Raw genomic sequence first — 14,708 nt, 5'->3', positions numbered from 1 at the left:
ACTTGGCCAAAGTGTCGCTCATTGCCTAGATTTTGTATGCAAACCAGGTGCAGTCTAGTTTCCTCTCAAACCACTTCATCTATAAGACACAGAATTGTTTTTGAAACGTTTTGCCCAATCATTCCCCAAAATTACCACCCACTGAAGCCTTTTCTCTGCCAAAGCAGTTTCCTTCCCACCTGCCTAGTCTACTTCAGGGAGAATTTGGACCTCCAAAGAATGCAGCAGTGAACATGAGGATAACATGAGAGAAAAGATAGGACTGCCAGGCTGTGAATGTGATAGTAATGTCGACCGTTGTGTATTCCACCAGGACTAACTATAGTGCCATGCAATAATAAATGAGCTTCAGACCATGCCAGATGTTTGAAGATGTTCAGTAGATGTTCCTTCTGCCTTCTTGCCCATACCTCTAACACTTCCATATCCTCTGTGTCTCCTTGCAGGACTACAGAGTGAACATTTTCTTGAGACAGCAGTGGAACGACCCTCGGCTGGCCTACAGCGAATATCCAGACGACTCGCTGGACCTCGACCCCTCCATGTTGGACTCCATCTGGAAACCTGACTTGTTCTTTGCCAACGAGAAGGGGGCCAACTTTCATGAGGTCACCACCGACAACAAGCTGCTACGCATCTCTAAAAATGGCAACGTGCTCTACAGCATACGGTGAGTGGAGGATTGTTTTATATTCCAACTGTGAGAGAGAGTGGTTATTAAACGGCTCACAGCACCATCTTTGTTAAGATTTCTGACTGTCACCTGCTGACAGAAACTGAGAGCAGTGACCTCACAGGTGAAGGAAATGTTGGGGTAAAGAGCTCAGCCAGTTGTGAGGGGCTCAGAGTAGAAAAGGAGCACATTAATGTGGTTTGGACATCTGTCTGGGATGCCTCCAGGATGCTTCCTGGGCTGTTTCAGGCCCGTCCTACTAGTAGGAGATCTTGGGGCAGACTATGTCTTGGCTCTTTAGGAACACCCAAGTATCAGCTAGTGGAGCAGGAGGAAGTCTAAGCCTCTCGGCTTAGACTGTGGCCTGGACTCGGATGGACTGATAGTGAGCTCAGTGCTCCTACAGATAGATCACACCTGTACGTGAACAAATTTGTTTGGCACAACAAAGCATTCAGACTATCTTTCTGCTTGCTACTACTGCTGGACAAGACGGGTAGAAGAGCACATCAGGAACTTTATAATTTAGAGAAGAGCGATAAAGAAAAGTTTCACACCGGGATGAAGAAGAGTGTTTATAGGATGGGATGTCGTACTGAAACAATCAGTTATAAAACTGTGATAGGAAATAAAAAGTGACTGTCCTGCTCTGACTTCCTGTTTATTGCATTTCACATACCTCCCTCCTCTGCTTCAGAATTCTATTATTGCGTCAGAGTTGGAGGTTTTTATTTCCTCTACTTGCTCACTTTTTTTCTCTTTTTATCTCCAAGACATTCTTTTCAAGGCTTTCAGAGTTATAGCCTCCTTCAGCTGACAAACCTTTTAGCCTGCCGGAGCCTCCTCCTTGCTTTTATTGCGTTTGCTCGGGGGCAAATGAAAAAACGCAGGAGCCATGGTAATCTACTCTGCCTGTTAGTATTCCAGCAGTGTGCCTGATCCATTATCAACCTCAGTTTTCACCTTCATGTCCAGCAGCAGGAGGAGGAGTGAGATTGGCCCTTCTGCACTCTGCCTCCTCTGCTGCTTTCATTTTTTTAAACTTGACAACATCAGAATGAACCCTCGGTTGATCAGCTTGATCTCAGAGGCGACAACACGACTCGGGATATTAAACCATCCCGGGGGAAGGGGGAAAAGTGGGTGCTGTAAATGCTGTTTTCTTTTTTCTATCGTCATCACTCATCGGCAGAGCAGCACAAGGGGAAGTCATGACTGATGCTTGCTTCTCCTCCGGCATGAAAGCAAAGTTTCTGAGACTGGATGGCCAGATTCGCATGTAGTGCAATCTCCCGCTGCACTTCAGACACAAGCACATGCTAGCACTGAAGTAATATAGAGTCCCATTCGTACTTTATCAAAGGGAGAATTTATGCACCGGCACCAGTTTGCAACTGCAGTCAGCAACACCCTACAAAACAAGAGGGAGACCCCCAAAGATCAGACCCCATTCGCAGCACTCGGCCACAGTAGAGACAAACTCTGTTTCAACTGGAGGAGACCGCCAGCACCAGGATCTGGGTGGGGGAGAGCACAAATGGCAAACCTGAGACCCAGCAGCTGCAGAGAGCACTCACTTTCACAGACAGTGAAGTTAAGAGTGTCAGAACTGTCAGGTGTGGGTTTGATCATTTCTTCCCTCACTGAAGAAGAAATTTGATGGTTTCTTTTTGACACAATCTCTGTAACCTCGTGCCTGCTCATTTCCACACCACCGGCGCCGAGGCTCATTCTTCCCTCCAAGAATAAATGATGCTTCAGATACCCTCTATTCCACTCTAACTGGGGCCTGGCAATCTCACTCCTCTTTCCATTATATCTGCTCAGGCTGTTCCATCCCAGCCGTTGCTATCTAGGCAAGCTGCAGACAGATCTCAGAGACTCTGAGAGAAAATAACTTAAACCTGGAAATTTTATGGACCTCATTGAATCTCCTATTAGGCATTTGCCTCCAGCTTAACTTCAGCAAAAATGGAATTTTTCCATTACAAAATCCACCTGCTCCATGCACTAGGAAATGATTTTCCACCCTGTCCTCCTTCACTGGTGACATCTCTCTACCTCATGACTTTGCTTGCTTCTTTACTAAGAAGGTAACAGACGTTAGAGGTCAAGTCAGTGAATCTCCTCCCACTGAAGATGTGTCACCACTTTCCTGATCAGGATGTCCCCAGTTATCAACTCTTGAGTTATCGCCTAGAATTTTTCCCATCCATGCTCTTTTAAGGCATCTCACCCCCGGTCATACCAAACATCCTCCATCCATACATCTTGCTCCTTTCACGCGTATGTTTTTTAGCCATGTTTGAGAGGGTGTAGATCCTGAACATGAGAGCTGATCCATCAACTGTTCACTGAAGCCTCACCAGAAATGGATCAGTGGAAGGGCGGCTGTCAGGAAGACATTCTTAATGAAGAGAAGCATTTTTCAGCAGGACAATGATCCCAAACACCTGGATAGAAGCACACTGTGGAACAGTATGGATGGGTCTCCCCAGAGCCCGGACCTCAACTTTATCAAAGCAGTGTGGGATCATCCTGACAGAGAGCAGAACAAAAGGCAGAAACATCCATTAAGCTTTGAATGTCCTTCAAGAAGCCTGCAGAACTTTTTATAAAAATGGTTATACCAATCACTCACTGTCAAGCTTGTTAGAGTTGCACAAACTCTGTTTCTGCCTCATGTGCTGTATTTCCATGTATGTTTCAATAAATTGCTGCAGCTGTTTCCCATTTTCCCAGCAACATGGAGGTGCACCCCCCAAAATACAGATACACAATCTTCACATTTACCATCAGCAGTGCAGAAAAAAGATTTTTCCATGTCATCCATCTTGTAATTAATTTGAAGTCCAGCTTCGTTTTACAGTCTCGGAGAACAATGTAAAGCACTTCCTCTGTCAGCATTTAGGTGTCACAGAGCAGCAGAAACCACCGAGCTGAGTCCGTCCCTGAGAAAGTGGGACATCGGTGAAAGCTGCATCACGTATGTAGCACGAACTCAGCATCCAGTGAGGCACTTGTAACAATGTGCAGACGAGGCAAAGTTTATCTGGAGCATTGGGCGGACTGGACGTGTGTCGTTGCAGAAGGACTGAGCGTGTGCAGTGAAATCACCTCCTGCACTTCACAACAGCTTGCTCAGCTCACACTCTGCACACACCAAACTGAACTTGGTGCTTTTTCCAGGTTTTCTCCCTGAAATTTAAACTGCAGTGTAACATTTGATGCAGAGAACACTTTGATATTTATCGTTATCTGGCAGGAAGCATGTCACCTGGATGTATGTGCTCCGAGTTTTGAGGTTAAGATTAAGTGAAATTAGCAAAACTGTTATTTGTCATTTTTGACAGTCTGCCAATTTATCAATTACTTGAAAGACTGAAACAGTGGATTGTAATAGTGATAGACTGTATTGAGTTCAGTCTATAATTCCAAGGAGTAGATTTTTCAACAGCTTCTCTCATTAAAAAAAATCCTCAAACAAGTTTTATTTTCGCTGATGGATGGAATTGCATGTTTAATTTCACTAATGGTTCTTTTTACTTATAAAATTGCTTTTTACATTCATTTCTGGGAAAAACAGACTATTTCCAGAGATGCTCTACCTCCCATTCTACTTTTAAATACTCTAAACAAGTAAGCCTGCAGTGCGAGAGCGAAGTGCTCTAATAGGGTGATATGGTACTACCAGGTCATTAAGATAAGATGGGGCCTGATTATTTAAGACCTTGTATGTGAGGAGCAGGATTTTGAATTCAATTCTGGATTTAACAGGAAGCCAATGAAGGGAAGCCAAAACAGGAGAAATATGCTCTCTCTTTCTAGTCCCTGTCAGGACTCTTGCTGCAGCATTTTGGATTAGCTGAAGGCTTTTCAGTGAGTTTTTTGGACATCCTGATAACAATGAATTACAGTAGTCCAGCCTGGAAGTAATAAATGCATGAACTAGTTTTTCAGCGTCACTCTGAGACAGGATATTTCTAACTTTAGAGATGTTGCACAAATGGAAGAAAGCAGTCTTACATATTTGTTTAATATGTGCGTTGAAGGACATGTCCTGGTCAAAAATGACTCCAAGGTTCCTCACCGCGTTACTGGAGGCCAAGGTAATGCCATCCAGAGTAAGAATCTGGTTAGATACCATATTTCTAAGATTTTCAGGGCCGAATACAATAACCTCAGTTTTATCTGAATTAAGAAGCAGAAAGTTAGCGGCCATCCAGCTCTTTATGTCTTTAAGACATTCCTGCAGTTTAACTAATTGGTGTGTGTTATCTGGCTTCATGGACAGATAGAGCTGGGTGTCATCTACATAGCAGTGAAAATGTATGCTATGTCTTCTGATGATACTGCCTAAGGGAAGCATGTATGATGTAAACAGAATTGGTCCTAGCACTGAACCCTGTGGAACTCCATAATTAACCTCAGTGTGTGAAGAGGACTCTCCATTTACATGAACAAACTGGAGTCTATTAGATAGATATGATACAAACCACTGCAGCACAGTACCTGTAATACCTACAGCATGTTCTAATCGCTCTAATAGGATATTATGGTCAGTATCGACAGTATCGAATGCTGCACTAAGGTCTAGCAGGACAAGCACAGAGACGAGTCCACTGTCAGAGGCCATAAGAAGATCATTTGTAACCTTCACTAAAGCTGTTTCTGTGCTGTGATGAGCTCTGAAACCTGACTGAAACTCTTCAAATAAGCCATTCCTCTGCAGATGATCTGTTAGCTGTTTTATAATTAGCTAAGACTGCTGGGTCTAGAGATGGCTTTTTGAGTAAAGATTTAACTTGAAAGGCTTGAAAATACTGTCAGTATTGTCTGCATGACCAATCTACACAAATCAGCCTCCTACTGCTAATTATTGGACCTAATAGCATAGTTTTTTAATTAACATTCATTTAACCTTTACATTAAAGTTCCATACTGTCAGGAGAAGTTTGAGACTAGTCTCCAAAACATGCAAACCACAAAGGTACATGTGTACTTTATTTTGTGAGCCCAGAATTTCTTCTCTCCTATTCAGTCATAACAAGTCGCATTTATTTAAATATTCTTCAAACTGAAGGTGAGAGACTGTTTGTTGGGGATTATTTCCAGTCTGGATTAATCCACAGTCGGTACTCCAGCTCAGTTTGAGGCAGCAGGAAGGTGTCATAGTAAACTGCCGAGTGTGTGCTCAGGGAGACGAGAGGAACGTGGTGCAGTCATTAAATAGACGGCTATTCAGTGAGTTATTCAGTGAACCATGCCACCAAACAAAAAGATAAAGCAGACTCAATAAAAGAAGGATAAAACAAAGTTCAAATTGTTCAGGGAGTGTGGAAAGTTTCCTTTGGCAGTAAAGGCGCCAGTGACCTTTTCTGCAGACCGATTTGCAATTGTCATCAAAATTCATTGTCAGTGACATAAAAACACGTTTGTGTTTAAATAGTTTCATATGAAAAACCTGAAAATGGCACCCGTCATCAGACGCTGTTTTTAATGCTGTGCTGCTCCGTTAAATCCAGAGGAAGGAGCTTCAGACGAGCTCAGCTACTTTCATCTCCAGTCGAAATGAATGACGTTCCCACACAGGAGGGAAAACTTGCGTTTCTCATTTATGCTTACTAAATGAATTTATTGATTGGATCACGTATCAAACTTGTTGCAGTTGGTAATCAATTAAAGAACTAATTGCTCTGGCTTTCAGTTCATTCACACTTTCATGTGTTTGATGCTTTAATTGGTTTGGCTCAAATGAAGTGAATTTTCTATCGTCTCTGCAGAGCTCATTTATTATTTCTGCTGCTTTTATCTTAGCATAAACAAAGTTGTTTATCTTTTGTAAACTAATAATGATTCATTTAATCAGTTTTTCCACTGATGATTATTTCAGTCTGAAATTTCAAACCTTCTGAGGTGTCGATGTGGCGATCTGATAAAACCCGAGGTAATCCTCTTACTGTAAAAGTGTGTGTGTGTGCGTGTGTGTGTGTGTGTGTGTGTGTTTGCAGAATAACGCTGGTCCTGGCCTGCCCCATGGATCTGAAGAACTTTCCAATGGACGTCCAGACCTGCATCATGCAGCTGGAGAGCTGTGAGCAATTACACGCACACACACACACACACACACACACACACACACGCACACAGACACACACATCATTCGATCAGTAACAACAGCTGGCAGAGTGAGAGATATGGTATAGATTTTTCTTGTGGTCTTATTGTTGAGCAGACGTGAGAGGAATCCCAGTAGCGAGTGTGAAGTACATCTGCAGAGGGTCAGTGATCGTAAATCAAAGACAGAACAATGCAGTCGTCTCTGAGTTTGTGAAACGGACACCAAAACATCATAAAGTCGCTTTTTACCGCTGTTTATAAATAACACATTTACTAGTTAAGCCACCAGTTAGTTTTAAGGCATAAAGTAATTCCCTGTATATATTACTGATATTTACACTCCCCAGACACTTTATTAGGCACACCTGTTCATTAATGTTCATTAATATAATCAGCCAATCACACGGCAGCAGCTCAGCGGTGAAGACGAGCTGCTGAAGTTCAGACTGAGCATCAGAATGATGAAGAAAGAATGTGGCATGGTTGTTGGTCTGAGTGTTTCACACACTGATCTCCAACCATCTCTGAGCTCAGAGGAAATAACAAGCCAGCAGCAGCTCTGTGGGAGGAAATGACTCGCTAAGGTCAGAGGAAGATGGACAGACTGCTTAGATAGGAAGGCAGCAATAACTCCAATAACCACTCGCTACAACCAAAGTCTGCAGAAGACCATCTCTGAACCTTGAAGCAGATGGGCTCCAGCAGCAGACGACCACACCAGTGTCACTGCTGTCAGTAAGAAGAGGAAACTGAGTCTATGGCTAACACAGACTCTCAAACTCGGACAACAGAAACTAGAGAAATGTTTCCTGGTCTGACAAGTTTAAAGCATGGATCCATCCTGCCTGTGTCCATGTTCAGGCTGCTACTGGTGGGATTTTCAGTACCATCATTTAAACTCCACAGCCTCCCAGAGTGCTGCTTTGGTCTTTTTTGCTTGATTTTCTTCCTTTTTGTGTTCCCTCTGTCCTCTTTCCTTTCTTCGCCTTCTCTTCCTTACGTCCTATTTTCTTTCTTCCTTCCATTCTTTTGCTTCTTTAGTTGAAAACACAGAAGCCTTTAAAGTTTCCCAAACACTGAGCTCAGGCTTTCTCCCTCACTACTTCAGTGGATTTTATTGCCAATACAGATTGTGATTGTTGTGCTGAACTGGCCTTTTATCCACTAAAACTGCAGGGTGTGACTTTGCACCCCTGCCAGATACAGAGAGGTCCAGTTCCTCCTCAGAGGATGAGAACTGACCTCTGCAGTGATGAAATAGTCTAACCTCCCGCTCATTGCTCCCTCCTCCAGTCGGCTACACCATGAACGACCTAATATTCGAATGGGACAAGAAGGGGGCCGTGCAGGTTGCCGACGGGCTGACACTACCTCAGTTCATTCTGAAAGAAGAGAAGGACCTGCGCTACTGCACCAAGCACTACAACACAGGTGAGAGAAACTGATGCAGAATGATGTTCACCAAACTTTTTTACTGCTTGTTGTAGGAGGAAGGTTAGTATAAAGAGGTCTGAACCTGGAGACCTGCCCCTAGTCTTCATCTTCACTTTTAGATGCTGTTTTCTCTCATATTCATTCCTTGGTTGGGTTCATAAAAATGATGTGGCTTGGCTTTATGCACAGTTCTTCATGTTACAGGTGGAGTGAGAAACACATGGAGTAGCCAGGAATATGCTCGTTTGTGCTGCGGTTGGTTCGTTAGCGGAGCTACGGTGCAGCCAGAAAGGACCGCATACATACAGCATCTCTGTAGTGGCGTGAAGCCATCTTATCTTAATGACCTTATAGTACCCCATTAGAGCTCTTCACTCTCACACTGCAGGCTTACTTGTTGTTCCTAGAGTATTTAAAAGTAGAAGAGGAGGGAGAGCCTTCAGTTTTCAGGCCCCTGTTCTGTGGAACCAGCTTCCAGTTTGGATTAAGGAGACAGACACTATCTCTACTTTTAAGACTTTTCTTTTTGCTAAAGCATATAGTTAGGACTGGATCAGGTGACCCTGAATCCTCCCTTAGTTATGCTGCATAGGCGTAGGCTGCGGGGGGATTCTTCTGAGTTTTCTTCCTGTTAAAAGGGAGTTTTTCCTTTCCTCTGTTGCCAAAGTGCTTGCTCATAGGGGGTCATATGATTGTGGGGTTTTTCTCTGTATGCATTATTGTAGGGTCTGCCTTACAATACAAAGCGCTTTGAGGCGACTGTTGTTGTGATTTGGTGCTGTATAAATAAAATTGAATTGAACTCGTCTGAGCCACTCAGGTTCCCCGGACAGAATCAGCGATCCACTAATGCGATGGGACATCTTCATAGGCTGCATACCCATGATCCTTTGCTCTGCACAGCCAGAACAACCCAAACAAATACAGAATCTTTTTTCTTCCACTTATCTAATTCAGGGTCGATGGCAGGGCTAACACAGAGAGAACTATTCATCAATATCAACGATTACTTAAACATTTCAGTTTCCATGAGAACAATGGGATAAAACCTCAGAGCTGGGCTGTGATGCTGATATTATAAGCAAAGAGATCTTTTTATTCTCCTCCTGTTGCCTCAGAATCCATTTTCTGTTCATGCACTGATAGATTTTTTTTACATATTCAGGTGATCTTCTCGGTTCCAACTCAAAGCTTTTGGAAAAGCAAATAATTGTATTTAATCAGCAGGAGGTTAACTGATCGCTATCCCAGCTTTCCTGAGACGTTACGCCAAACAGTTGCATTCTGATACTCTCTCTCCGTTGCTCGGTGAAATACCGAGCTTAGCTCAGCGGGAGCACCGCTAATGATTTCGGTTACCAGCTGCAGGTAAAATGTGCTTCTCTGAGCTACCTTAACATCAAACTGCTGTAATGCTGTGTGCATAGGAAATGTGATGAAGTTGACTTGGATATTTTCAGTTTTGAGGACCAAACCTGCCTCAAGCTTCAGGTTGAATTTTATGGTTTCTCACTCCTCCTCGCTACGCGTCAGCCTTCCTCGGTCTCTTTGTCTGGTTCCTCCTCCTTCTTTCTGTTTGTCTCTGGTTCAGGAAGGAGGGGGTGATATCTCACAATTTACTGAGAGAGATATTCTAAAATCATGTAAACAGGAGAAATGTGCAGAAATCTTGCATGAGTCAGAGACAGGTCTTCACTTTTATTATATTCTGTGAAATATGGAAATAAGTGGACTGAAAGTTTGTTTTCCTGGTGTCATGAAGCCCTCAGTGAAGGGAAAACACTGTAGGCAGCAGAGCTAGTTTGAAATGACGGGGGGGTTGGATTTAAATATTTTGTCTGGTTTCATAACCAGAAAACTGTGAAATTAAAAAGCATCATGTGCAAAAATATAAAGAGGGAAATACTAAATAGGAAAAGATAAACAGGAAGAGAACGTTGAATCGACACAACGCCGATCGTGCACGTGGACAAGACGTCAGGTAACGTTTTTACAGCGCACATGAAAACATGAGGAGGTGACCCAAAGTGCTTTTCAGTCATCGAGCATCAAACAAAATAAACAGACACAGACAGTGACAGCACTGAGCAGGCAGCGAGAGAAACACGAAATCACGAAGCCAAAAAATCAAATACAACGAAATCCCGAAGAAGAGAAACCACAGAGGAGCTGCTGGAGACGATGGAGGACGGGGGCGGCTGCCACGCTCCGTTTCTCCCTCCAGGTCCTCCAAGCGTGGCTGAAAACCATCTGTCCGGTCCACACAGCGAGCCCACGATCCTTACACTCCAGAAAAAACACCAAATATAAAAATATAAATCTGTATTATCTGCATGAGCCAGCAGCCTAAAATAGAAAAGCATACATAGCTATAATAATAATAATGATAACTTAGATTAAACAGAAACATTAGAGGTTGAAGAGTATGTGAGGTGTGAGGGGGCACATTGATGGGGCATCGTGGAGCTGAGGGTGGAGGAATCACAATTCAGCATTTGTATTTTGGGTCTAAATGATAAAGAAGAACGATCAGAATGACAAACAAATTCCTCCGTATAATAACTGAATAATCATTTACGTACTTTTACTTCTATGTCAGACAGTATATCAGAATCCAGCTGCCCTTTACTGCTGTTCTCACCGAAGCAACACAAAGACCGTGAGTCACAATCTGAGGGACACATAATTCAACAAAAACACAAACGTGACAGGTCCATTTCTGTGTGGGTGTGTGTGTGTGTGTGTAGCAGGCTGATTAGTTTCCATTCAGAGGCATCACTCACACAGAGGTTGACATCTGCTGTCGACACTCAGGAGATGAATGATCCTCCTCCAGACGAAAAGCCTTGACACAACTCTGCACACACCCACACACACACACACACACACACACACACACGCACTCTTCCTCATACACACACACACAAAGACAATGAAGTGATGATAATCCACAGCTTTGGTACATGAATACATATCAGCTGTTTCCAGGATCTTTCCCGAATCACTGTAGATAAAAAAAAGTGGTTCAGCTGCAGTGTGGACATCAAATACTGATAGAATCATATTTCAGTAAACTGAAGTTAGAGTCTTTTTTAAAGTGAACTATTGATGAAAGAGAGCAGAAAAAATTTACACCAGAATCAACATAACTTGCTGTTATAAACTGGCTGTGCTGGCAGGCAGAGAGTGGAGGATTCAGGAAACAGTGATGAACTTAAAAATGAGCATTTGTAGAGCAGGAAACCCAGAACAAGGAGGATCAGGGAAAACTCACACTCAGGAGGGACAACACACTGATCTCAGACAGCGAGGGCACAGGTGAGGTAAAGACAACACACAGAGAACAGCAGTCACCGAAATAAAACAGGAAGAGAGCCACGATACAGAGACAAGGCTAGAGGAACAGACTGAGAACACAGAGGAATGCAAGGACCTCCATAACTCCGTGCTTCTCAAATATTTCCTGTTACGCCCCCCTTAGGAAGAAGAAAACATTTCACGCCCCCCAACTCGCCCCGCAACCATAAATAATATAATTTGTCTATAAAATTGTTATTATAAGTCCATCTTTTAAAGATGTCCTTTTTTAAAGAAAAAAAAAGAAAGAAATATAGATTAACCTAAAACATAGTACATGCAGTAGTACTGCAACTCTCTAAACTACTACTACATTTTAAAGTGCATTCATTTGTCTCAAATAAAATAAATCCTTATTTAAACTGTAAAACATTTTTTTGACCAACTTGAACCAACTTTTATTCTGAAAAATAAAATTAAACAAAATCAATCAATAAATTCAAGTACAGATCCCCAAAACTCAAATTCAGCCCTTCTCAAATATACAAAGTCAGAGTGAAGCCGAGCGCTACAAACACTCCGTTACATTTCCTTGTCTTAGCTTTTGGGAGACTTTCGTTTGTCCCATCTCCGTCTCATTGTCACTGTTAAATATTTTTTAAATATGGAATAACTGAAGCTGACAACTGAAAGCACCATAAGACACTTATGTCAAGCATCTTTATCAGGAAGTAAACACAACACATAACACAAAAGAAATAGTGGGAATATAACCCACAGCATAGAACCCTAATCCCAACATAACCCCAAATATAAAACTACAAAGACCTAGAACCCAAAAACTTGTTTCTTTTTAAGGAGGGTAGCATCGCTAATCTGCTGTAACTTATTTCTTTCTTTAATCACAAATTTAAATAAGCACACGTACTCGGGGTTGAGAGGAGGAAGACACACCAAGACACGGTGTGGGAGAGAGTCAGAGGTGATTAATAACTAATTCCTCCACTGTTTAATTTTTTTTTAAACTGTATTTCAAACAGTTTGAAATTCTGAGTGCATTTAAAAGCGTCATACATCGTCCGCACAGTTAATGGATCGTCAGTATCAATATTTAATTCAAAGACTCAAAGAAAGCTTTAAGGACTAAAGATTAAACCCAGAGCACAGAGAAACAGCACTTCTCATACTCAGATTCATCTGAGTCCATTTTACTGGAGAGAGGCTCAGAGGGGCATTTCATGTTAGTACAGCAGAGACCAACAGCAGACTTCAACAATTATTCGGGCTTCCTTAAAAATTCTGAACAGATTTCCTGCCTCCATGAAGATGCTTTAGGTGAGCCAGCATTTTAGCCACACCCCCAGTGGTTGGCGAGTAGTAAGGCTGAACGTGGCACTACCAAAACAATTAGCTAAAAAGCTCTGTGTGGAGCCTCTCTGCACCTGTGCAGCTCGCGTCTGCATTTTCACGTGAATTGCTCAAGGACAACATTCTGCCCCGCCCTCCCTCCTCTCTATCTCCTCTGTAACAATCTCTGCCTGCGCTCGCGTGCGTGCTGCCACGAGCGTGTGTTGGCGTGTGTTTGCGTCGCGTCTTCCCAATCAAGCATTAAGAGGGAATTAAGGTGTCATTGTTCCTCAGATTTATTAGCTGCAGTCTATTGTGACTCCAGGAGCGAGGGAGCTCCCCCCTCCCTCCGTCCACTCCAGCACACACATAAAAAGCCCTGTTTGAAATACTAATTACACTTTCTGCTGCATTGCAGGGCACTTTGTTTCTGGCTAACGATACGTTCGTGGTACTCTTTCGTGAGGTAGCTGTTAATAGCCTAACGCCTGCAGAGTGGCTTCTCTCAGCCTTCACCTGGTTCTTAATTGACATCGACATGAAGAATCCCCGCCGTCAGGCTGTCCATATTGCACTTCGTCTCCTGCTGAAAGTGGCTCGGTACTAGGGTTGCCAACTCCCTGAAAAATAAATAAGGGACACCTCGTGGCCATGGCCGGGCAACCCAGTTGTCTTCACCCTTCCCAGTGTGGTAGCTCTTTTTTTTTTGTGTGTGAAATTATTTTTTAACCATTTGACTTGAATTTGATTTAAGCAGATGCATATTCTTTGTGATATGACCATATGGGAAACAAATGATCATTTAGCCATTTATTTTTTAGCTCAAAATGACAACATTAACAGAGTAAAACAGGTCTCTTTCTTACACAGAAGCCTGTCATGCTTACCTTTTGAGAATATAAGTAAATCTTTCTTTAAAAGAACTCTGTCCTGCTTAACTTAAAATTATATAAATTAATAGAAAGCAATAGAACGAAAAATATTCTTGTAACAGTGCACATATAGTGCATTTAGTACAATTGGCTTCAGTTGAGGTATTATTTCAGCTTTTCTAATGCTAATCAGCTGCTCCTGTTTGTAAACCTGCTTGTTCCCATGATTACACACCTTAACTCATCATCATTATTCATCTATGTATTACTTTTATGTATTAGTGATCTATTTGTTGTAATCATCTATCCTTGCAGTTGTTTATTACACAAAATAAATTATATTATCACACTTCTGGCCACATAGCGCTGATATTCACCGCACACGCCCATATTAACCTTAACCAGAGGGTTTAAAAAAAACAAACCAGTGTTTACATACCATATCTGCTTCTGCCGTGGCCTGGTGGACAAGAAATTGGTTAAGGGTTCCCCGAGCTTTCACGCCCCTCATGTTCTTTATGTGCCCACCATTAGAAGCATCCCTATGGAAAAAGTGCGCCGGCACACAGTGCAGTGCGCTTTATAGGTGTTATGGTGACCTTTTCCAGCCAGGTGTTTTCCTTTTCCCATTCCTCCCTGTACTTTTGCAGCCTTTTTTTTTCTTTCTCTGAGGGGAACAAACATTGCTGCTCTAACGCTGGGCTTACACTGTGCGATTTTTGGCCCATTTTGAGCCGATTTTTGAGTCGTGCGACCGATTTGGTGATCGGCCCGATTTTGGCCTTCATCGTGCATCGTGTAGTATACGTGGGGTAACGAGAAGCGATTAACACCTCGAGCAGCTCCCGATCATCAATCGCTCGTGAGGGTGCTCACACTGCTCACGCGCAAACACGTAGACGTCGGTGAAAAAGACGTTGCAGCACGGCTGTGCAGCGTGTGATCTGGACACAAGCGATGGAGGC

At 42.8% G+C, this 14,708-nt stretch overlaps 1 protein-coding gene across 3 annotated transcripts in view; it reads left to right on the top strand.

The window, feature by feature from the left end:
- Positions 1 to 14,708, top strand: part of glra1 (glycine receptor, alpha 1) — a 118,242-nt gene that overhangs the window by 64,533 nt on the left and 39,001 nt on the right. For all 3 annotated transcript variants that reach the window (XM_082551544.1, XM_082551543.1, XM_082551545.1), the window contains 3 exons: positions 447 to 670; positions 6,685 to 6,767; positions 8,087 to 8,224. In XM_082551544.1, the coding sequence (XP_082407670.1) occupies positions 447 to 670; positions 6,685 to 6,767; positions 8,087 to 8,224 (445 nt within the window). The remainder of the gene's footprint in view (positions 1 to 446; positions 671 to 6,684; positions 6,768 to 8,086; positions 8,225 to 14,708) is intronic.

This window comes from Aulonocara stuartgranti (assembly GCF_965226115.1).
Source record: "Aulonocara stuartgranti genome assembly, chromosome: 2".
Taxonomy (NCBI): Eukaryota; Metazoa; Chordata; class Actinopteri; order Cichliformes; family Cichlidae; genus Aulonocara; species Aulonocara stuartgranti.
Note: the sequence above shows the minus strand (reverse complement) of the source record. Positions and strands in the feature narration are given on the sequence as shown.